The sequence below is a fragment of the Camellia sinensis genome, chromosome 14 (assembly GCF_055761805.1).
Source record: "Camellia sinensis isolate YWXY chromosome 14, ASM5576180v1, whole genome shotgun sequence".
NCBI classification, from domain to species: domain Eukaryota; kingdom Viridiplantae; phylum Streptophyta; class Magnoliopsida; order Ericales; family Theaceae; genus Camellia; species Camellia sinensis.
This window is the reverse complement of record NC_138974.1, coordinates 43,904,216-43,929,332: the sequence shown is the minus strand read 5'-3', so window position 1 is coordinate 43,929,332 and position 25,117 is coordinate 43,904,216. Positions and strand designations below refer to the sequence as shown.

The 25,117-nt window shown below is 34.2% G+C and overlaps 1 protein-coding gene across 1 annotated transcript; it reads left to right on the top strand.

Annotated features, from left to right (window-relative positions):
• The first annotated feature begins 5,485 nt into the window (after positions 1 to 5,485).
• On the top strand, positions 5,486 to 6,197 carry LOC114317689 (photosystem I reaction center subunit IV, chloroplastic-like). The gene is made up of 3 exons (XM_028264450.2): positions 5,486 to 5,693; positions 5,814 to 5,878; positions 6,096 to 6,197. Exons 1-3 carry the CDS (start codon positions 5,486 to 5,488, stop codon positions 6,195 to 6,197), a joined length of 375 nt encoding a protein of 124 aa, XP_028120251.2.
• The last annotated feature ends 18,920 nt before the right edge of the window (positions 6,198 to 25,117 follow it).

The following is a 25,117-nucleotide window of genomic DNA, read 5'->3' as shown; positions in this document are numbered from 1 at the left end:
TTAGTTGGGGCTACGGTGGTGACTTGGATTTACGATAGTGTTGGACCTGCCGTTTGGACTTCTTTTGTTTTATTGAGTTAAGGATTGATATTAGTCTATGTATTTATTATTCTCTTTATGACTTTAGTATTGGAATAATTTAGATTGGTTTGTAACCGTACTTTATTTAAGTTGTTTGGACTAGTTGTTGGCACTTAATGTCGAGGTATTTGTTGATAATGAGATTATGGTGGATGGTTTAGTTGGCGTTTTAGTTTTTTTTGTTTCACCCCTAGGATTTGGATGATGGAATATTGATTGGGGTTTAGTCCTAATTTAATATTTAATTGTCCAAATTTTGGGGCGTGACAGTTACATATGGTTAAAGAGAGTTAGTTAGGATTAGGTATTTTGTATAGTTTAGATATTTTGTTTACAATATATAAACAAGTGTAAGGTATAGTTTTGTTTCAATGAAAATGAGTTTAAAGATTCTCAATATGGTATCAGAGTATTAAGCTCTCGTGAGCAAGATCCACAGCCTTTCAATGGCAGATTCTTCTCTACCACCAAATCTCAGTTTATTGATTTCAAATTTCAATTCTCTCATCACAGTGAAGCTCGAATCCAACAATTTTCTCATATGGAAGTTGCAGATGACAAATGTACTTAGAGCATATGGATTTCTTGATCATGTAAATGGATCCAATCCATGTCCATCTCCAGAACTCATTGATGCATCTGGAAAAACCATTCCAAATCCAAGTTATGCAAAATGGCAACTGATTGATGCACATTTGCTCACTTGTCTAACTGCAACTCTATCTTCATCCATTTATTCTTTTGTTCTTCATCTGACTCACAATGATCAGGTATGGCAATTTTTAGAGAAGCAATTTACTTCTGTTTCACGTTCTCATATCCATCAACTGAAAACCAAACTCCAAACATTCTGTAAGAAATCATCTTCAATGGAGGTATCTCTATCTCAAATCAAAGATCTTGCAGCTCAGTTGATGATGAGGATCTGGTATTTCTAACCTTAAATGGTTTGCCAGAGGAACATGATGCTTTTAAAACCTCTATTCGTACTCGATCCGAGACTGTCAAAATGGAAAATTTGTGTTCCTTGTTATGTTCAGAGGCCATTCATATTGAACAAAAACTTAAACATTCCACTGGCACTGATCTTCATGTTGCCTACTCTACCTCACGAGTCATCTTCCTCTTAGTCTAGTTATGATTTTTCAAGTTCTTCTAATCGAGGCTTTCATTCTGCAAGAGGCAGAAATCCATATTGCGGTTCTAGAGGAGGCAGATCCAAAAATAGGTATAGTAATAATAGATCCAGAGGCATTTTTTATTCTAACTCTGGATGTCAGATTTGTAGAGGTCTAAGTCATATTGCTTTTGAATGTTGGCATCGACTGGATCCTACTTTTCAACCTTCCTCTCACAATAACTCCTCACAGTCCTCTCTGTCTCGGTCAACGACCTATGCTGCTTTAATGCCCTAGCCTTCTTCTGATCCTCTCATATCTCCTTGGTATGTTGACTCTGCTGCCACCAACCATCTGACAAATGACTTGACTAATTTTCAACAATTTCAGCCTTATCAAAGTCAGGAACAGGTTCAAGTTGGTAATGATTCCTCTTTACTAATCAATCACATAGGTAAAGGTCTCTTGCCTACTCCACATTATTTTTTTCATCTCTCAAATCTTCTTCATGTACCTACCATTTCTTCAAATCTTTTATTTGTGCATCAACTTACCAAAGACCACAATTGTCTTGTTATTTTTTATGCTAATACTTTTGTCATTCAGGACAAATGCACGAACAAGGTTCTGCATAGAGGTGTTAATGTCAATGGTCTCTACTAGTTCATTCCATCATCTGAGCAATTCTCTTCCCAAGTTTTTCAGTCTAGCACTACAGCTCCTGTGTCTGATATGCTTTGGCATCACAGATTAGGCCATTCATCTTCTTTAAAGCTTCAACATATGGCTGTTTTTTTACCAAATAAACTTTCTTTGAATAAGGACTTGTCTTGCCTTGATTGTAATGTGTCTAAAGATCATAGGCTTCCTTTCAAATTGTCTAATACTTCTATTAATTGTCCTTTTGCCTTAATTTATAGTGATGTATGGGGTCCTTTTACAGTGGCTAATGCCCCATTTCATTTCTATGTTTTGTTTGTGGATGATTACAGTAGATTCACTTGGGTGTATCCTTTGAATTACAAGAGTGAGTTGTATAATAAATTACTTGTATTCAAAGCCTATATTGACACTCAGTTTCAGACTTCTCTTAAATTACTTAGGACTGATTGTGGTACTGAATTTGTTAATAAAAGAGTTGATACTTTGTTGTCTTCTCATGGCATTGTTCATCAAAGTAGTTATCCATATACTCAGGCTCAAAATGGCATAGCTGAATGCAAACACAAACATATTATTGAAACTGCAATCACATTGCTTCATCACTCCTCTGTTCCAATTAATTTTTGGTTTGATGCCATTGCAACAGCTACCTTTCTCATTAACAGAATGTCCTCTAGTGTTTTACATCACAAGACTCCTTTTGAAATGTCGTTTCATACCTTACCTAATTTTTCATTTTTCAAAGTGTTTGATTGCTAATGTTTTCCTTGGTTAAAGCCTTACACCCCTCACAAGCTGGCACCAAAATCCATTTCTTGTGTTTTCTTAGGGTATCATCCTACTATTAAGGGTTATAGATGTCTTGATCCTCTTTCTGGAAAAGTCCACATTTCTAGGCATGTAGTCTTTAATGAATCATGTTTTCCTTTCTCTCAGCATCAGCCCTTAGTTTCTTCTCCTTCATCTTCAGATTTGTCTACTCTTACTTCCTTTTTCTGGCCTTCTTCACTCAGTTCTTCATCTGTGCTTCCTACTCAGTCTTCTCCTTCTTTTGTTCCATCTACTGCTCCTTCTGAGCCTTCTTCTTCTCCTGCTCCTACTTCTCTTGCTTAGCCTATTTCTATTTCTTCTATTACCATTGACTTACCTCATCATTCTCTTCCTTTTTCTGTCTCTAACATATATCCCATGATCACTAGATCCAAACATAAAATTCCTCAGTGTCTTTCTGCTATTGTATCTCTTCTTGACACTGAGCCTACCTCTGTTCAAGCTGCTCTTCAATCTCTTGTGTGGCTTCAAGCCATAAAGGAAGAATATCAGGCTCTTTAACAACAAGGCACTTGGGACCTTGTTGACCTTCCTCCTCATAAGATTGCCATTGGGTGCAAATGGGTTTTTCGCATTAAAAGAGAGTCAAATGGTACAATTGCTCGTTATAAAGCTAGATTGGTGGCAAAGGGGTTTTTGCAACAAGAAGGCATTGATTGTCATGAGACTTTTAGTCCAATGGCTAAACAACCCACAATTAGAATCTTCTTAAGTATTGATCTTCAGTTTCAATGGCCTATCAAACAGCTTGATATTTCAACTGCATTTCTTCATGGCATTCTTCAGGAAGAAGTCTATATGTTGCAGCCTCTAGGATTTGTACAATCTTCTACTCATGTTTGCAAACTCAAGAAGGCTTTATATGGTCTCAAGGAAGCCCCTAGGGCTTAGTACTTTACTTTTTATGCCTTCTTGCTCTCTCAGGGGTTCACAAATAGTATTTCTGATACTTCTCTTTTTATCAGAAAAACTTCTACTAGTCTCACCATTCTCTTGGTAAATGTTAATGACATCTTACTAACTAGTAATGATTCTACTCTAATTGCTCAACTTCTTCAGCAAATGCACAAGGTTTTTTCTAAGAAAAAGCATGGTTCTCTGTCATATTTTCTAGGAATTTCAGTTCATTCTCATAAGCATGGTTACTTTTTATCTCAAGCCAAGTATACGGCTGCCTTATTGCACAAAGCAGGTTTGTAAGACTACAAACCATGCTCTTCTCCTATGGTTGTTAAATCAGTATGTTCTACAGCTGATTCTCAGCCATTTGCTCAGCCCTCTCTGTATAGAAGTTTAGTAGGTAGTCTGCAATATTTGACTATCACCAGACCTGATCTCTCCTATGCTGTTAATCAAGCTTGTCAGTTTATGCATCTTTCCCCTAATGCTCATTTTCAAGCAGTTAAGAGGCTTCTTCGATATGTGAAAGGGACTTTGTCTCATGGTCTCTCTTTCACACCTAGTCCTTGTGATCTTTCTGCTGTTTTTAGACTCTAATTGGGCCAGTGATAGTTTTGATAAAAAATCCACCTCTGGTTATTATGTATATCTTGGCTCAAACTTGATTTCTTGGTCAGCTAAAAAGCAAGCAACTGTCTCTTGGTCATCCTCTGAAGCTGAGTATTGAGCCTTAGCTCATGCCACAGCTGAGCTCACTTGGATTCAGCAGTTGCACAAGGATTTTTGTGTTTCCTCTTCTGTTATTCTTGTTATCTGGTGTGATAGTTTATCTGCTATGGCTTTAGCATCCAACCTTGTTTTTCATTCTCAGTCAAAACATATCGAAATCGATTGTCATTTTATTCGAGGAAAAGTGGTTGCCAAACAGATTGAACTTAAATATATTCCTACCATTGATCAGGTGGCTGATATTTTCACTAAACCTCTTTCTCTTTCTAGATTTCATTATCTTCGCGACAAACTGTTAGTGCTTCCTTGCCCTATCAGCTTGGGGGGAGGGGGGGCTGAAGAAGTTATCTCATCATCACCATCTCACAGCACACAGCTTTCATCATCATCAGCATCTCACAGCAAACCTGAGTTGCTGCCTTTGTTTGTTATAACTTCTGCATCACAGACCTGTAAGAATAGTGTTCCGATAGTATGCTACAATGGAATTAGTTGTGGTGGTTAGATAGTTTGTTATATAGTTATATATGGTTAAAGAGAGTTAGTTAGGATTAGATATTTTGTTTACAGTATATAAACAAGTGTAAGCTACAGTTTTGTTTCAATGAAATTGAGTTTAAAGATTCTCAATATGAATTCATCATTAGTGTTTTTTTTTTTAGGGGGGGGGGGGTGTTAAAAAATCATTATTTTGCTTAAAAGGAATTAGTTTTTGATAATTATAAAATATGCATCTTGAATAATTATGCAAGATAAAATTGGTTACAATTATATGTAGTTTTTATTAGGACTAATCACTTTGAATTAAACATGAATTAATGAGGAAACAGTATAACTTTGCTACAATCGCATATATATACATAATAATAATCTTGGAAAAGTTGAGAAGGTGAGGAGAGCTTACATTATCCAAATGAATTGGATATGGTACACAGGTGGTAACATTCTACTGGTTGAAAGAATTAACAACAAGTGTCATAGATATTGATTGATCATCATCCAGGAAAAGAAGAGAAAGAAAAAAAAAAACCAAATTAATTCAAACCCTGTCTCACATCTTATGCATATTTTAAGTTTCAGTTATTTTTGTTGGTTTCATTAAAGTCTCAATCCATTATTATCTCTACTGTTTTAGAGAGAGAGAGAGAAAGAGGAAAGAGAGCATGCCAAGCTGCAGCATGGCATCTGCTGCTTGTGGGTTTGGATTGACACCTAACCTCACTTGTAGCCCGAACCCTTCCACCTCCAGGAGTAGTAATATGTTAAGATTGGTTGTTGTAAGGATGGCTCGAGAGGCAGAGCCACCATCAACCACCGAGGCTCCACTGCCTCCAGCGACAGCTAAGCCACCTCCGATTGGACCCAAGAAAGGCACTAAGGTCATTGTACATTATACATATTTTACATTCATGCCCTAAAAAAATAAAAAATAAAATTATGTAAACAAAATAGAGTTTGATTGATTACTTGTTAGTTGTTTCCCTCAACGAGTTAAAATTCTTAGGAGGGAGTTGTATTGGCATAACGGCATGGGCTCAGTTGTAGCTGTTGATCAGGTGATCCCTAACGAGTTTTAAAATTTATTCAAGCTACTTATTTTTTTCTTTCAAGCCGATCTTAAAATGAGTTTCAAAATTTGCTTAAACTATCTTCAAATCATTATGTATTTTTGTGTTCTAAAATGTCAATCCCTTCAATTACATTTCAAAATTGAATGTTTAATTAATTATGTTTGTGTGTTCATTTGTATGTTTTGTTTTTGGAAATGTGTAGGATCTGAAGACTAGGTACCCAGTGGTTGTTCGGTTTAACAAAGTCAATTATGTTAATGTATCTACAAACAACTATGCATTGGATGAGATCCAAGAACTTTAATGAGTATTATGTGTCTTTGTTTTTGTAATTTGTAATTTGTAGTTTCATGTATTTCTCTCTCTAGCTAGTTTGTCCACGAATGTGTATCATACTCCAAAATGACTTGTATTATTATTTTATTTTGCAATCATGATTCAAAACTCTAATGGTGGAGCTCCACTGACGTGGCAAGAAGCAAAAAAAAAAAGAAAAAAAAAGAACAAGATACATGCATCATATCATCAGTGGGTGGGGCCCACTGCCATCTTATTAGAGTTGTAATTAGAGTTCTATAATTAGAGCTCTAAAACATTTTCCTTTATTTGACTTATGGTTTGATTAAATATTGCACATGTCCATCATGTTACATACAAAAAATCGTATTAGTTTCATTTAACAAAAAAAATAAAAAATAAACACACAAAATATAACATATATATAGTTTAACAATGTGTTTACATTCAAGAGAGAGAGAAAGTGCGTGTGTTAAATAAGGAGAAGGGGTACTACTGTGACTTAAGGCATAGCAGTTACTGCTGCTTCCTTGTGAAAAATTGTCCCGAGTGTTTTTCGATGATCTGAACCATTCATATTGTAGGGTTCGTCGAGTAGATCATTCATACAAAAAATCAAGTTAATTGGATATTTGTAGCCCTATAACCAAAGCACATTTGTTTCTATAAAAATTAATGGTTAACATAAACCAAATCAAACCAAGCCTTAAGTCTCATCAAATGGGGTCGGCTACATAAATCATTCTTCTCCACGCTGCCCTATCAAAGGCCAATTTGTTAGTCAAATTAAGTTGATCCATATCTCTATTTACAATGCTAACCAACGTTAATCTAGGCCTACCCCGTCCCCTAACACTTCCATCTACCATTACAGCATCGCATCTCTTCACTACTGCCTCTGTTAGTCTCCATTGAATATAACCAAACCATTTCAATCGATTCTCTCTCAACTTATCTTCTATCGGTGCTACTCCTACCCATTTCCGAATACACTCATTCCTAATTCTGTCTTGTCATGTCTAGTCTTGCCACATATCCACCATAGCATTCTCATCTCAGCCACACTCATCTTATCTACATGTTGTTTCTTGATTGCCCAACACTCCGTTCCATACAACATCGCTGGTCTAATAGCCGTTCTATAGAACTTACCTTTAAGTCTAGTTGGTATTCGTTTATCGCACAGTACCCCAGACGCACTTCCCCACTTACACCATCCCGTCTTAATCCTATGGGCCACATCTGCATCAATCTTCCCCGCTGTTGTGATAATCGACCCTAAATAACGAAAATGTTCACTCTTAGGTATTTCTTGGTTCTCAATCTTCACTTTTTCTATACTTTCATTGTTACTGTTACTAAATTTACACTCCATGTACTCTGTCTTAGTTCTGTTTATCCGGAATCCTTTAGATTCAAGAGCTTTTCTCCAAATCTTCAACTTTGTATTAACTCATTCTCTAGTCTCATCCACTAGTACTATATCATCTGCAAAAAACATACACCATGGTACGTCATCCTGGATATTTCTCGTCAACTCATCCATAACTAAAGCAAAAAGATAAGGACTTAAGGTAGATCCTTGATATAACAATTAGGACCTAATCATGGGGTTATGAATATCCGATTAACTTATTTTTTACAAGAATAATATTCTTAATAAACCCTACAATATGAACGGTTCAGATCATCGAAAAACACTCAGGAAGATCTCCCACAAGGCGGCAACAGTAACTGTTGTGCCTTAAGGCACAGTAGTAGCCCCTTCTCCGTTAAATAATTAGAGGACTTTAATCATTGATAAATAAATAATGATGTAGTTAGTGCCATGTATCAAAATTCACTAGGCATGATTCTGGTTCTTTTTAATCATTAATAAATGAGTTAAATAATTACAGAATTTAAAAAATTATTAGATTAGGAAAAACAGATTTGGATACTATTCCTCAATAAAATGTGTTAAAAATAGGGATTTTTGATGAAACCGCCTTTTTGGGCCTTTTTATTAGGGTTAAGGATAACCCAATCAATTTTTTTTCAAAAAGCCCCTGAGTAAGAAATGTCTACGTTAAGAAGGACATTTTATAATTTCTATTTTTTTTATGGCAATATTGCCCATCTATATATACATATCATATATTTGAAATATTTGAAATCTGAGCTGTATACGATCTGCTACAATTTGCGAAATCTGGAATGAAATTGATGAAGACGAACTCCAAATCTGAAAATCTTGCAGTCGAAAATCTCTCACTTGGTCAACGATAGACGATCTCGCCCCCGACGATCAACAATCTCAATTAAACGAGAGTTTCATTGAGATTTGTGACTGTTGATCGAGTTTTAGAGGTTTTTCTTCTCAATTAGGTATGTTGATTTGTTGATTATTTTTGTTTGTTTGTTTGTTTGTTTTTTTATTTATTTTTGTTGTGTTTGATCTGATTTTGTTTAACAGATTCAGGGTAAAATTTTACTCTAGTTTTATTGTTCTGTTTTTTGTTTGAGAGAATGAGAGTAAAATTTTACTTTGGTTTTATTGCTTTGTTTTTTGTTTGAGAGAATGAGAGTAAAATTTTACTCTGGTTCTATTGCTTTGTTTTTTGTTTGAGAGAATTAGAGTAAAATTTTACTCTGGTACGTGCTCTGTTTAGAATGAGAGTTAAATTTTACTTTGGTGTTAGAATGACAGTAAAATTTTGCTGTCAAGAGGTGGAATTGGGTAGGCATGAACTATTTTTAGACCTAGAGAACTTCATAAAGACTCATCCATTAGTCCCAAAGAAGTCATATTCTAAGATGTTCAAAGAAGTCAAATTGGAATGTCTAAAAATGATTTGTATTAGGAAAGCTTAGATAAAGATGACCATATGAGAAATGGGTATTAGATCAAACTAATCTTGACTTTTGGACTTGTAGTGACAGTAAAATTTTACTTTGATAGTGATGGTAAAATTTTACTTTGATCGACAGTAAATTTTTACTGTTAATTGATTACAGATTGTAAAATGGTTCCACCTCTTATGTTGTTGTGCAAGTATGGTGATCGTACCATTGTGTTCAAGGTTGTGTCAAACTACACATTGAAAGATTTAACTGATTTCTTAAGTTTTAAATTGAAAAAGTTTGACAGTAGTGGTTGCATACTGTTATCGTACTGTTTACCTGGACATTCGCAATACATGATTGATGAAGATTCTGATTTTCAGAATATGTTGTCGCTTGTTTATCCCCTTGGTGTTGACTGTGTTAATGTGACTATTGCTGAAATGGGCATTTCAAATGAAAAATATGGAGTTAGAGAATCAGAGGACGCTAGTGGATCCAACATTACTGATGATGAAATGAATTTATTCTCTATGTTTTGTTAACATGAAGAAAAGACTTTGTTGTCTTGTGGATGGGTGAATGGAATTACTCATGTAGGTCAAAGATTTATTGGAGGTGCAAAGGATTTCCAGACTGCATTATGTAAATATGCCATTGAGATAGGATTTGAGTTCGTGTATGTGAAGAATGAGAAGTGTCGGGTCACTATTGTGTGTTCAATACGAGAGTCAAAAGCTTGTTTATGGCGAGTACATGCATCTCTAGAAAGTGCTAATAATTTTTTCTACATTAGGACTCTACATGATGAGCATACTTGTGGAGCTGCAGTTCGTTCTTCTAAAAACTCAAGGATGAGTTCAAATTTAGTTGCAAGTTTGATTGTTAATGAAGTTCGTGGGAATCCCCAAACTCGTCCAATTGATGTTGTGCGTTAATTTACAGATCAATACGGGCTCACCATTATGTACAATCATGCTTGGTTGGGAGTTGAGAAAGCTAGGACTATTACTTTTGGAGATTTCTTTATGTCTTACGATGAGATTTGATGGTATATGGATATTGTGATGAGCACAAATCTTGGTAGCTATTTGCGTCTTGACTATAACCATCAAAGTGGACGGTTCAAGAGGTTTTTTGTTGCATTTAATCTTCCATTCAAGGGTTTAGGCATTGCCGTCCTATATTGTTTATCGATGGAACTTTTCTAAAGGGGAAACATAAGGGCACATTGTTAACAGCTACAGAGAATGATGGGGATCAAGGTAGATATTACTATAGTTTTTTCAAAAGTAACAAGTTACTTATTCTCAGAGTAACATGTTACTTATTTTCAGAGTAACATGTTACTGTTATTCAGAGTAAAAATCTACTATATTTGTCATTTTCGTTTAATATACTTACTAATTGTAAAATGTTATTTTTCAGGTTTTTTCTAACGCCCTCAATTTAATACATGAATCATTCATTCACAAGTTCTGTGAACATAAAGAAAAGAGTACATGTTCATTCATCAGAGTTAATGTTGCAAAAGGTATTTCATGAAATTCCAAATGTTTACAACAAAATAAGTGCCGTACGGGCTTACATCTTTCCAAGTTATCACTTGGTTACAATAAAAGAAGAGTTCTAACTCTATACATGAAAATCCCTAGGCTTGAATATACATTAATCATCAAAACGAATAACAAAAAGGAGTCTTCAACTCCAAAACCTCCCAAGCTAAGATCTTGGAGGCGGCATATCACCTATACCTGAAAAATGGTGTCCCTAGTAGGGTGAGCCAATGCCCAGTAGAGACATGCTAAACAACATATGTGAATTAACTAAAACATTAGCATTTGATAAATGTTTAACACTTATAAACCATCTTAAACCTTTCCCATAATCAATCAACATGGATCTCCACATTTCAATTCACTTCCAGTAATTACCCAAGCCAATTCATTGACATAATTCATTATCATGTAAACAATTCGAAATGAGACTGCAACTCATTCATCAATACTTCAATCATAAACATTATTCATACACTTCCATAACTTTGCCATTTTACGGAACTACGTCCGAGGGAACCGACACCCAAATATGTATAAGATTTCAGGACTTTCACCCTGGACACTCCGACCAACTTAATTATCCATGAAGTCCATCCCCTATCTCCTCCCACACATTGGAGTACATAATCCTATCTCCTCCCAAGCAAGATACATATACAATGTATTTAACACGTCATCATATACAATGACCAATTAAATCACATATTCAATGTTAATATCCAACCGTCATATTCAATAACATATTCCAATTGATTAGTTTCAATTTACCTAATCAACATGCAGTTTCTATAACAATCATGGCTATCCTCCACCGATAGCCCAAAACAGATATATCTAAATAGATAAATAAATTTCTCAACAGATAATATAACACATTTTCCATAGGTGAGTGATTCATCAATCCAACTACACCATTTAATCACAATTTCCACCAATTTCATATTTCCATAATGATTTCACTATTTAAACAAATAGTCCATATAAAGCAAATTGGGGCCTTCTCCCCATTTTCTCAACCATTGCACTCAAGGCCAAATTTTCCCCATTATATACAAATAACCCTATTCTCAAGGTCTCACATACATATAGAACCCAAAATAGGAAAGCCCTCTTTTACAAACATCAAAACCCTAACCTCAACTTTACCCAAACCTTCCACAAACCCACCATTTATACAAAATGACTAATACTTAGGTTAAAACCCATATAGGAGAGTAGAATATCCTTACCTCAAGTGTAGAAGCTCAAAGGAGAAGTGGACAAACCTCAACGACGCCCAAACTTGATTTTACTCGAATCAAATGGAAGATCTTGAGAAGCTCAATGAAGACACAAGGGTTGGAATTCAATAGATCAAGGCCAAAATGTAGAGAAAGAGAGAGTATTTTAGAGAGAGAAGCTCTCAACTTAGGGTTTTAGAAAGTTTTTGAGAGAGAAATGACAGAAAAAGTGATTGAAAAAGTCATTTTCGCGATTTGATATATGCGTAATCTGCTCGAGCGGAGAGTTTGACGCTCGAGCGTCAAACACAAAAATTATACCTGCTCGAGCGCAAAAAAGGCCGCTCGAGCGCCAAGACACAACAGTAAGGCACCACCCGCTCGAGTGTAGAATACACTCATCTAGTATTTTACAACTTTCAGACAGTCGCTCGAGCGCAAGAAAGGCCGCTCAAGCGTAAAGAACTCCGCTCGAGCACAAAGAACTCCGCTCAAGCGCAAAAAACACTTCCGCAGTGTTTTTGCAGACACACAAAATACTAAGTGATTGCAAACCCCGCTTGAGCGCAAGAAAGCCCGTTCAAGCGGAAGACCAAAATTCTGGGCAACATGGTTCTAGACCAATTAGCAACTAACCTGTTCTAAATACGCCCAAGACATTCCAAAACTCAAATTCAAAGAGTAAGAGGAGGAAGAGACATAACAACAACATTAAACCATAAGACCCGAGTCCGAAACACCATAAAGGTCGAGTTAGAAACCGGGATCGCTATATCTTTTCCCTCTTGCAATGGTAATTGTCGATACGGAGACTACAGACAGTTGGGAATGGTTTTTTATGCATTTGTCGAATATATTGTTGGATGAAAGACCAATTACCTTCATATCTGATCAGAACGTTGGACTTTTGGAGGCTTTACCCAAGGTTTTACCTACTACTTACCACTATTTTTGTCTCCAACACTTGAAGGCCAATTTGAGGGATAGGTTCTTCGGTCCAAGTTTCAACAATACTTTTAGGAGTAGAATAGTTTTTTTGTTTTCTTCATGTGTTTATGCTCTGACAGTGGGATGTTTTAATCAGTGTTTGAAAGAATTACAAGATGAGGGAAAAGGGATTGTTTGTAGGTTTCTATCCAATTTGCCCTATGACAAGTGGACTAATGCATATTTTAAAGGACAAAAATACGGTGAATTGCACTCGAATGTGGTAGAGTCTTTCAATTCATGGATCCGTCAAGCTCGTCATTTGCCCACTACGAAGATGATTGATTCAATTAGGTTAAAGATCATGGATTTGATGTCGAGAATGAGAGAACAAGCTAAAATATGGAATACTTTTCTTTGTCCGAAGATGGATTCAACATTAGTAAATGCTCTTAAAAGTGGAAGAACTTGATTGGTTAGTCATTTAAGTGATCATGTTTTTGAGGTTCAATCCCGGCCATCGGTTAGCGTTGACCTCTTGAATAGAACTTGCTCATGTTACCAATGGCAATTGAATGGATTTCTTTGTGCTCACGCAGTGGCCGCTATCCAAAAGAGCGGAGGTGATTTGTATGCATCTATGGAACCATTTTATTACACTAGCAAGTTCAAAGCTTGCTATGCTGAGTCCGTTTATCCAATACCCACTGTTAAGAAACCTTTTGTAGCTATAGATGATCTTGTTGTCTTTCCTCCAATTTGTAAAAAGCCACCTGGTAGGCCAAGGAAGAATAGGATTCCATCTAGGGTTAAAAAGATAAGACGAGTACAGTGTGGTATATGCGAGAAGTACAGTCATAATAGGAAGACTTGCAATGAGACATTGCCATGAAAGACATTATTGATTTTGTAATAGAAGTATGAAAATAATGCAGTTCTTCTGCAATAAATAGTCCATAGCAATAATAGTATAGTTTTTTAGATTAGATTTGTAAAGAGACATTGCAATAAAAGACATTTTTACTATGTTCTTGAATGGTTGTCTATTCAAGTTTCTGATTTGCTTTGTGGTTGAGTTTGACATTTTAATATATTTTTTTAATGTAGTTGAATAAGTTTCATGTAAATGAACTCATAATGGAGTTTGTTCAGTAGGTGTGAAGGTTTGAAATGGTTGTGCTCAGCCTGTGCTTCCAAAGTAAAATTTTTCGGTATTTCAGAGTAAACTTTTACTTTATTGTAGAGTAAAATTTTATTTTTTCCAGAGTAAAACATTGCCTTCATTCACATGAAAGTAAAACTTTACTGTCCTTCAAAGTAAAAATTTACTATGTTATTAAATGGTTGTCTATGAGTATGATGAGCTTGTGGTTTCACAGTAAAATTTTACTTTATTTCAGAATAAAATGTTACTTTTAGATTAAAATTTTACCTTATTTCAGAATAAAATTTTACTTTTATGCAAAGTAACATTTTACTTTTAGATTCAGAGTCTAACATTTTACTCGTTTTTCAGAGTAAAATTTTACTTTTATACAGAGTAAAATTTTACTTTTAGATTCAGAGTATAACATTTTACTCGTATTTTAGAGTAAAATTTAACTTTTATACAGAGTAAAATTTTACTTTTAGATTTTGGGTGTAACATTTTACTCTTAGATTTAGAGTGTAACATTTTATTCTTATTTCAAAGTAAAATTTTACTTTTATGCAGAGTAAAATTTTATTTTTAGATTCAGAATGTAACATTTTACTCTTATTTCAGAGTAAAATTTTACTTTTATGCAGAGTAAAATTTTACTTTTAAATTCAGAGTGTAACAATTTACTCATATTTCAGAGTAAGGTAAAATTTTACTTTTATGTAGAGTAAAATTTTACTTTATTTCAGACAGTGTAGTAGCCCCTTAGAAAAACATTTCCAAACTACACCAAACTTTACCACAATACACAAACTCCCCTGATGCTCACCATGCAATTTTTGTGCAAAAATAATCTAACAAAACAACTACATATATCATCAAAGATACTCACAAGTATAACCTGCATCATTGTATTCTATCCATAATAACGTTCATTCCTAGTCAAAACAATATCTTGCTATAATAACGTATTAATCACCAAACCACAGTAAAATTTTCTAAAACAATAGACATAACATGTACTATCTAATACTCTTTTAGTATTCTTTCACTTACAATTACTTTTTCACCATTATTTCATTTACAAAAACCGAAATTACATACATCATTCACAGTAGTTCTCCAAAAGTTGTCCACATTGTCATCCTTGAGGTTTTAGCTCTTTGCCCTTTTTTTTTTTTTTTTTTTTTTTTTTTTTGAGGTTGAATTGTTCCTCAGTTCATACTTTTGGATAATCATTCAAAAATTGATGCACTATTGACACTCGGAAATTGTTAATTTCATCATCTTCCAAAGAATTTGCAATAGGCTCATCTCTTATGATTTGACGCATAATATAACATACAATAATTCCGCAATCAACACTATTAATAAAAATCAAGATCTTGTTAGATTTAGTCAAATTTGAAAATTACCAATTCAAGCATGTAGTAGTAGCGTGAAATACTTATGATGTTGGGCGTTGTTGTGGACTATCTTTCACCGAAACCAAGTTTGCAAACTTTCTTCTACCTCTCTTCGTTTTGTTGGCCAACTTGTTCTCCATATATGTTATCTAACATCATTGCATAATTGTTTGGTCACTATTAAATACAAGAATAAAACACAGTAAAAAATTACTGTTAATATGATGCAAAGCACTTACAATCTTTTTTGCATCCTTAAGGTAAGGATCTTCTCTATTATCTCTTGGCCTTAAAGAATTGTAATGTCTCCACTCATCAAATTTAGTGTCAAATACAAGAAGTGTCCAGTGGTAGGGTTTTTCTTCCTTCTTGTTCCCATTGGAGTTCATGCAAAAGTGAAGGTATCTGTATCCATTCAAATCTTTCTCAAGCACTTCGTCAATTAAATGATTTCTCAAATCTCCATAACCCCATTTCACTAGTGACTGCATTTAATCATATAAAAGTGTCATGTCTCAAGTTGTGTTGGTGACACGCTATATGAGTTGTCAATCTTTAGCAAACCAAATAGTAAAAATTAACTCTAAAATATAGTACAATGTTACACTAAACCACAGTAAAACTTTATCAATTCAAACTAAACACAAACTAATGGCTTACTCAACAAAGGCTTGAGAAAAAGAATGACTTATTCTTTTCTGACTTCTTTGCTTGTTGCTCAATCTGAAGCATTTCTACGAAGCTGTCAATGACATACAAAAACAAAAATCAATTAAATATATGTTAATAAAATGAACTATTTTTAGTTATTGAAGTGAACACTAGTCATTAAAAATTGTATGGCCACTTACATTATTTGCAGTATCACCATTTCTCAAAATTGCATCCACAACATGCAATGTAACATATACTCCATTTCCTGTGCTGGACCATATGATTGCACTAGTCATAATGTCATGACCCGAACCCGCCCCTATAGATTAAGGTCATAACCGGCCAGTAATTATGAGATTACTTACGGCCTCAAACCTGATAAACATATAGCAATAGAGTGAAGGGGCCAAACGGAAGCAAACTTAAAAATTTTGTCTAATGAGCTATGCTTACATGGCATGTCAAAACATTTCACATATACTTAGTAATAACTCACACCACATATCAGTAGTTAACATTGTGTATACCAAGGATCATTCAGACACATAGTCAGCCATGCCAAAGGCTTATACACATAAATGGTCTATTACGACCAATAGAAGTAGCAAAAGAAATACAAAAGATCATAAACAAAGCCTTTTGCGTGAGGCACCTGGGCTGACTTCACAAAACTCAGGTTCCTTCTTAAATTCCACTAAGGCTGGGGTTGAACGTCCCTTTGCTCACCTACATACATATAAATGAGAGTGAGCTAACGCCCAGTGAATAATATCAAAATAAAGAGGTTAACGAATGAAATTCGTTCATAAATGAATCATACTTATAATGTATATATTTGAACCATTATTCTCATTCATATTAGACTTACAAATCTTAACAAAGCAAAATGACCTTGGGTCCAACACATCATATCCATATGCAAACGACCTCAGGTCCAATTCTTATATAAAACAATACGACCTCGAGTCCATCTATACGAAATGACCTTTGGTCCCGCTAACTCTTTATTCAAAACGATCTTTGGTCCATTTCAAACATATCAAACGGCCTCGGGCCCAATTCGAACATATCAGGCGTATCAAACGGCCTCGGGCCCATTCTCTTTATATTCATATCCATGCGTATTTCATATTCATGGTCATGATCCCTTTCATTCAAACGGCCTTTGGCCTAGCACGGTATTCAAACATATCTAATGACATATTCAAACGGCCTTTGGCCCATCTTTTCATTCATGTCTGGCGACCTTTGGCCCAATCGTTCATATCCGACGGCCTTTGGCCCAATCGTTCATATCCAACGGTCTTTGGCCCAATCATTCATGTCCAACGACCTTTAGCCCAATTCAGATATATCAAACGTATCAAACGGCTCTATACAAAATTAGGCATATAGAATACTCATTCAAATTTCAAACCAACAAATCCGTGAAGCTTATACAGAAGTAGCATTCAGAAAGTAACATACTTGAAAATATCTTTACTAAGATATTACTCACAGTATTCTGCCAGTGGATTTGCCCTTGAGCTCGACCCTACACATTACATAACACATATGGGTCACAAACGATTCAATCCATTCTTAATTCATGCATTCCTCTTAGGCCTCTTTCTTATCTTCTTGATTCATTTACAAATGTGCAATGTATGCCTAAGAGTACTTAGAAATGAAAAGGAACAGAAAACGATACATGAAACCACTTTTCAAAATTACTGAAACAGGGTTCCCCGCTCGAGCGGATCCCTTTGGTCTGCAAAAGTACTGGTTGCCTCAAATTTACGCTCGAGCGTGACTTCGGACGCTCGAGCTGAAATTCAAACTACATGGCTTGGCGCTCAAGCGTGAATATCCTCGCTCGAGCGAACATCATGTCTGCAAAACTTCTGGGAACCAACATTTCACGCTCGAGCGGCCCTTCCCCCGCTCGAGCGAACATGCGAAATTCTGAAATTTTCAGAACTGTTCTTGAAGTTCAAACTTGATATTCAAAGGATCAAAACTCATGTTTTTGACACAAAAGCATGGAAAAACATTACATGGCATGAGGACAATAGCAATATGAGACCAATTCTTCAAGATCGTGATTTTAATTCTCAAGTTTACCACCAAAACACATTGCTTCATGATTAAACTTCAATGTGCATACAACCAAACTCCATAACTTCATGGATCATTAATGCATGTGTATTATAGATCTCAATACCATTTCAAATGGCACAAATAATGCCCATTCTCATGAAACTCAACAAAACCATGCTTGCATGTATGCTTCAATGCTCAATTCTTCTTGTTCAACATGATTCATGTTTGAATGTATAAATTCATGGCAAATATGCACATGTATGCATATACAAGCTCCAAATTCATCAATTTCAACTCAAATTATGTTCTTGATCACCATCTAACTTGAATTCATAAAATTACAATCTTAAATTCATGAATCTATGCCCAAATACTCACCTAGGAGCTTCAATCTTCACAAATTCTAGCTAGATCTTTGAGTTTAGCTTTCAATCCCCAAGCTTTGAGCCAACATTCATAATTTGAGCCCCTCTCTCTCTCTCTCTCTAGAGCACATTTCAGATTTTGAGTTCACAACAATGAGGGACTTAAGTGTATATTGGCCTATTTATAGGCTTGCTTAATCACATTGATTAAGTTTAAGTAATGGCACTCTAATTAACCATTCTGAATCTAATTATTTTGATCCGAATCAATTTTCAATTAAATTACACCTTAGGCTCTAAAAATTATGCCAATCACAATGGCATAGTCAATTTTGGCTTCAGTGGTCGATAAGGTCTTCAATTTTTAGTTCAAAGCACAGATTCCAACAGGTTTTCCTACGGTGAACAGATACAAAGCCAAAATCACATATAATCATGCAATTAACACCCAAATTCAAATTAAGCACATAATTACAAACATAAGCATGATTAATTAACATAGCACAGGACAGGGTTATCACACATAAGGTAAAAAAAATATTGATTAACACGTTGCAATTTGATAACAGTAAAAATCTGTTGTTTGATAAAATTAAAATGGTCTTACTCTGTGGTTTCCAAATTGTAAATCTTGCTCAGTAGACACTTATCATTCTCATCAAGCAATTTGCATATTGCAACCTTATCTAGAAACAAAACCCTTTCAACTGGTTTTGGTTGGCTCAGAGACAAATTGTCAACACAAATCACTTCATTTGATATCACTTCAATTGTTTGTTTTATGGTTTTTTTTTTCTTTGCCTCTCTTGGCTCACATTCAAAATCAGACATCTCTTTTTTCTTCCTCGCCTTGATTTTGATTTTCTTGACCATGGATGTTTGCAATGGCTTTATGACTATAGGTGTTTCTTTCAATGTAGTTTGAATCCTAAAATTTTGCTCTTGTTCTACTCCTTTAGCATGTGGCATTTCTTTAGAAGCAAAAGCTTAGGTAGCCGCATGAACTGCATTTTCTTCAATCTGTTCAACCAACTATTTATTTTCAGATTCAAGTACTTCAAACTCCTTTCTCTGTGTTGCTCATATTTTCCATTATTTCTTTTGTTTTTGCATCTTGATCCTCTTGTATTTTTTGCATTGTTTCCCTCATTTTCTTTAATTCTTCAACCAATGCCATAGTCTCACTTTTCAGCCTCTTGTTTTATTTTTGAACTCGTTCTAATTTCCTAAGATCAATGAAGTGCTTCAAAGGTTGATCGTCTCCTAAAGCTTCAGCTATATGATCTTCATCTTTCTCAGTCTTCAAATTTTCCTTTATGTCCAATGCATTTTCTTCCTCATCATTGCGAATGAGTTCCATTTCTTCTCTGGAAATAAGCGCCAGTTCATCATGATTCACCTACATTTGAATAATAGAAAAAGAAAAGAAGTCAACAATGAAGCAAACTTTAACCACTAGAGTAAAATTTTACTCTGTTTCAAAGTAAAAGTTTACTCTAATTGTAAGTAAACTTTTATTATAATTTTAAGTAAACTTTTACTCAATTCAAGAGTAAGTAAAATTTTACTCTAATGGTAAGTAAAAGTTTACTCTGATTGTAAGTAAACTTTTACTCTATTCAAGAGTAAGTAAAATTTTACTCCATTTCAAAGTAAAAGTTTACTCTGATTGTAAGTAAACTTTTACTCTGATTTAAAGTAAACTTTTACTCTGTTCAAGAGTAAGTAAAATTTTACGCTGTTTCAAAGTAAAAGTTTACTCTGATTGTAAGGCCTCGTTTGGGAACAGGCTAATTTAATAACTTTTTAGCTATTTGGCTAAAAAGGTAGGTAAAAAAAACTTGTATGTTTGGGATGACTTTTTGGCTAATTACGAAAAGATGTGCAAAAAGTAGAGAGAAAAGAGAATATTTGACTTTTTGGTATGGATTGTTGGCTTTTTGACTAATTTAGTAACTTTTTAGCTAATTGGCTAAAATAGCCTCTTGCCAAACGAGGCCTAAGTAAACTTTTACTCTGATTTTAAGTAAACTTTTACTCTGTTCAAGAATAAGTAAAAGTTTACTCTGTTTCATGGTCAAAGTTTACTCTGATTGTAAGTAAACTTTTACTCTAATTTTAAGTAAATTTTTACTCTGTTTAAGAGTAAGATTTTATTATGTAAGTATAATTTTGAGCAAAATGAACCAGTAAGGCTGAGTTTGGAAAGATGATACATCTTCGGGCTTTAGTGTTTGCAATGACCTCTTCATTAGCTTTTTCCTCAACATTGAAAAGTCTCATCGAAGCAGCCTTGGACACAAATTTTTTCCTTGAGGTTAAATGAAGGTAGTATACTCGCATAACCAGTACTATAAAATAAAAAATCGAAATTAGTTAATTCTCTAAAGATAGATTGCGTAATATTTCAAGTAGTTTAATTTACTTACCAAAATAAGAAGTACATATCCAGTTACATTTTCAAGACTTCCTAATGAAGACTGGATTGAAGTAGTCAACGTGGATGCAACTGCAGTCGACCATGCATATGAATTCATCATTTCCAAATCCTCTACAAGGGTGACAAAAGCCCATCCAACTGTTAGACCAGTTGTTGGTAATAGCAAAGTTGCCACAACAAATAAACACATTATTCGTGCAACATCCTCAACATCAACTGTGGTTGTGCCTTCCAATGCATCTCCTAATGCCTCTCACAAATTCTTTACGGATATTCTTGACATATTACGAAACCTTCTCTACACAAAGGTGATTCTTGCTTCTTCCCATATGAGACGCCTACTTTTTTCGTTCCTGATTTTATCCCAAAAATGAAAGTAACGTCGCTGTCCTGTATGTCACACGTTTTCCCCTCCAAGCTTAAATCTCTTTGCATGAAAGTCATAAGATTTGATCACATCCATGACATTATCGTCAACTTTCTTGAACTTCTTTAACACCACATCTTCTTTCTTCCAAAAAGATTTAAACAACATCCCAAAAGGTGTTCTCTCGAGGACAATAATATGTCTTTCAGTGAACCTTGTGTCTCGCATTAGGTTTATAAATGAAACAACATTTGACCTATGTTGTTTCACATAGTTCTCCCTCTCCCGTACTCCATGTACAATATTCAACTTCGAAGGTTTTGTTATTGAAGGCATTGGATTGTTTTCATTAGAGCCTTCATCATCACTAGCATTGGATTGAACTTCTTTACTACTTTTGCTTGTTTTTTTAGGGACTATCTTCTTTTGTATAACTGTTGGTGGAATTTCAAAATTATCATCATCATCATCATCACCACATTTGCTTCTTGTAACAACCATTTAAAACACTAAAAAGTTTCTCTGTATCAACAGTGTAACATTTTACTTTAAACAACAAAGTGACAAAACAAATAAACACTAAAAAAAATGCACAAGCATTGTAATGAGACAGTGAAGTTTTACTCTGTTTGGCTGTAAAACTTTACTTTTATTCTAAGTAAAATTTTATTCTAATTAGAAGTAAAATTTTACTCTAAACAATATACTTTAGGAAATAAACAAAAAACACATACAAAATTTATAGAACCAAGAATCAAGAAAACCTTGTCTCAATTTTGACTATACACAACACAGTTCTGAAATTAACATGTACAATTCACATTCAAACCGAAATCAGAGAAATGACGAAACTACAATTACATTCACATACATAAATAGATACATACATATATATATATATATATATATATATATATTCATATACAAATTGATATGCACATTTATGTAATGAGCAAAGGCTAGAGTTAAAGTAAAATTTTACTCTATTTATAAGTAAAACTTTACTCTCATTGTAAGTAAAATTTTACTTTGGTTGGAAGTAAAATTTTACTCTGAAAAATTCATGAAGCAAGTGAAATTGACAGCATTGAAATTGCAAGACCAAAACACTACAAAAATCAAAGCAACGAAATTGAAGCAAAACTGCATACACCGTTCCAAAATACCTAAATTAGTTTTCAAAATTTTTAAACCTTAACATTCTCACATGATTTAGTAATTTAAAGTATTTTAAGATAGTGATAAAAATTTTAGAACAGATGATCTTTAGTGTAACCCAAAATCCCAAACTCTACTCACCCTAATGCAACAATGAAAAAAAGAAAAGAAAAAAACAAGTGTATTAAAATCACTGACCTCTGTATTTTGTTAGAATAACATTTTGTTATAAATCAAACAAAATCTTATATGTCAATAATTTCGAATAAATAATTTTTCAGCAGCACTGATTCAACACATACATTACCAAAGGGTTAAGACGAAACAAGGATAAGTCGCGGCCACCTTTAACACAAAATCCTTAACAGCCTTACAATCTTATCCCATACCATGCCAACGTAATCTCATACACCACTCCCAAAATGAAAACAAACCCAGACAGACTTCATAATATCGAAAAACTAGCAAAAAAGAAAAAAAATCACCTGCAAAATGTGTGCCCAAGAGAGAGAGTAAAGCATAATGTGGAGTTCGATTTGAGCGCAAGCGACGAACCTATAACGTTGCAAGGATAGAAAGACAAAGTGGCTCTAGAGAGAAAGAGTAATGAGACTCAGAGAAGGGTTTTCAATCGATGCTAGGGTTTTTGAATGATGATATTCAGAGGAGGGTTTTCAATCGATGAAATAGAGTGGGGGGAAAGAAACGGTGGAATTGTTTCATATTTCCCCACTTATATAGAAGGGCATTTCAATCAATTCATGATATTTTTTTAATTGAGGGGATTTTGGGGCCATTGTTTTATTCTGTAGGCTTCACACAAAAATAGGCCCAATGAGAGGGGCTTTTCACCAAAAATCCCTTTAAAAGATGAATAAATGTGAAATCCAAATAGATCTTAACATGTAAATGTGAAATTTTTAATTAAAACCATGAAATTTGAATGGCTAGGTGATCTGTTCAGTTCCAACGTCAAACGGATTTTGCTTTGAGAAGAGCATTGGGCCCAATAGCTTGGGCTTTTGTTAGCCTCCTCACCAGTCTACCTCGAACCCTGCCCTTTTCCTCTTTGCCTTGGGATAGTTAAACTATGTGACGTTCTTTTCTTGTAAACTAAAATTTCATTTTTTAAATTATGTTTAAATAAATTATTCAGATGTACGATACGTAATAAATATATAAAAACGCATATTTTGTATGTGTGACATATCTTACCATTTTTAAAAATTTACATGTTGTAAATATCAAAGGGAGCTTTGGTTGGATAGGATGCATTTGCTGGCTTAAGTGGAAGTGTGGAGGGATGCTTGACTGGTGGTGGTAGGCGGTTTTCTTGGTGGAGATGGGAGGGAGGCACACCACAAGTTGGCCGTGGGTCATATTAACGAGGATGTTGATAGTTTGAGTGAAGGAGAATGTCACGAGTTGACTATCGTGTCGATTCTTATGCCTCGTTTGGAAACATACTTTTTTAGTAACTTTTTAGTTTTTTGGCTAAAATGTGATGTAAAAAAAATAGTTGTTTGGTTTGTGTTTCCCAAAAATTTTTGAGAAAAATTCTCTACAAATAAGTTTTTAAAAGTAATCAAACCAAACAAATTTTTCCAAAAAAATTTCTCAAAACTTGTTTGGTTTATAAGTTTTCCAAACAAATCTCTCTCTCATACACATCAAATCAATCACTTTTTCCAAAACTCTCTCTCAAAATAATTTTTCAAAACATCTTTTGAAAAAAAACCAAACCAAATAACTTTTCGTACTTTTTTTCTCTAAAATTTATCTCTCAAATTCAAACCAAACATATCTACTGGGATAACTTTTTGACTTTTTATGAAAAGATGTGAAAAAAATAGAGAGAAAATGAATTTTTTAACTTTTGATATGAATTGTCAGTTTTTTAATTTTTTTAATAACTTTTTAATTTTTGGCAAAACCGATCGCTTAAGAAGTGGGAGCAAAGTGGCCAACCATGTGAGTTCTTTGAGCATGTCAGTTGACAGAGAGTAGCAGAGGATGTCCAAATAAGAAAAGCCCTGTTTGGTTAATAGAGAACTCATTTGAAGGAGCCCAAAGCCAACAAAAAAGGACACTAATTGAATTGATGGCCCATTGAAATGAAAGGCTTTTCTGTGTTTGTGGATCAAATAGCATGGGTACACATGTGGCTTGTCTTCAGGCTCTGTTTGGAGACTGTGGAGTGCAAGGTCAGTGATTGTGATTGCATTGCACCTGATTTGATTCTAAAATTCTTTGGAAATTGATAGTTAGTCATGAAGGTCACAATTCTTGAACTCTTTTTTGTTTTTCTTTTTCTCTTCGTAGTTAATAGAGTTTTTACAAAATAAAAAACAAAATACAAAAAATGACTAAATTATCATAGCCATACGTTCACAAAAAAATATAAAAAATAAGTGTACAAAAAAATTTACGTGTCCCAAATTCATTTTATGTATGTGGGGGACGCACATTAATTTACATTCATTATGCGTATGGTAGGGACATACATTGATTTTTCTGTATATTTTACTATAATTGTTCTTTTATCCACTTAACATCATTGGTATGGGGAAAGGCACTATTTGCTTCTTTTTTTAAAAAAAAAATCAAAAATTAGTTTGATGAACCAAATAAAAAAATTAAAAATACTCACTATTTTCATATGAATTTTTCTTTTTTAAGAAAAAATAATTTTAGAAGTTTATAAATATCTATTTTTGTCAAACTAATTTAATTTTTTTTAAAATTAATGAAAATCCAACCATATATTTTGAGCGCTTAGCTAGCG

What these genes read in the sequence shown, in the direction of transcription:
- LOC114317689 (XM_028264450.2), top strand. Translation starts at nt 5,486, where the DNA reads ATGCCAAGCTGCAGCATGGCATCTGCTGCTTGTGGGTTTGGATTGACA. An exon ending in TCCGATTGGACCCAAGAAAG is followed by an intron (nt 5,694 to 5,813) that starts GCACTAAGGTCA and finishes TCCCTCAACGAG; the next exon opens with TTAAAATTCTTAGGAGGGAG. An exon ending in CAGTTGTAGCTGTTGATCAG is followed by an intron (nt 5,879 to 6,095) that starts GTGATCCCTAAC and finishes GGAAATGTGTAG; the next exon opens with GATCTGAAGACTAGGTACCC.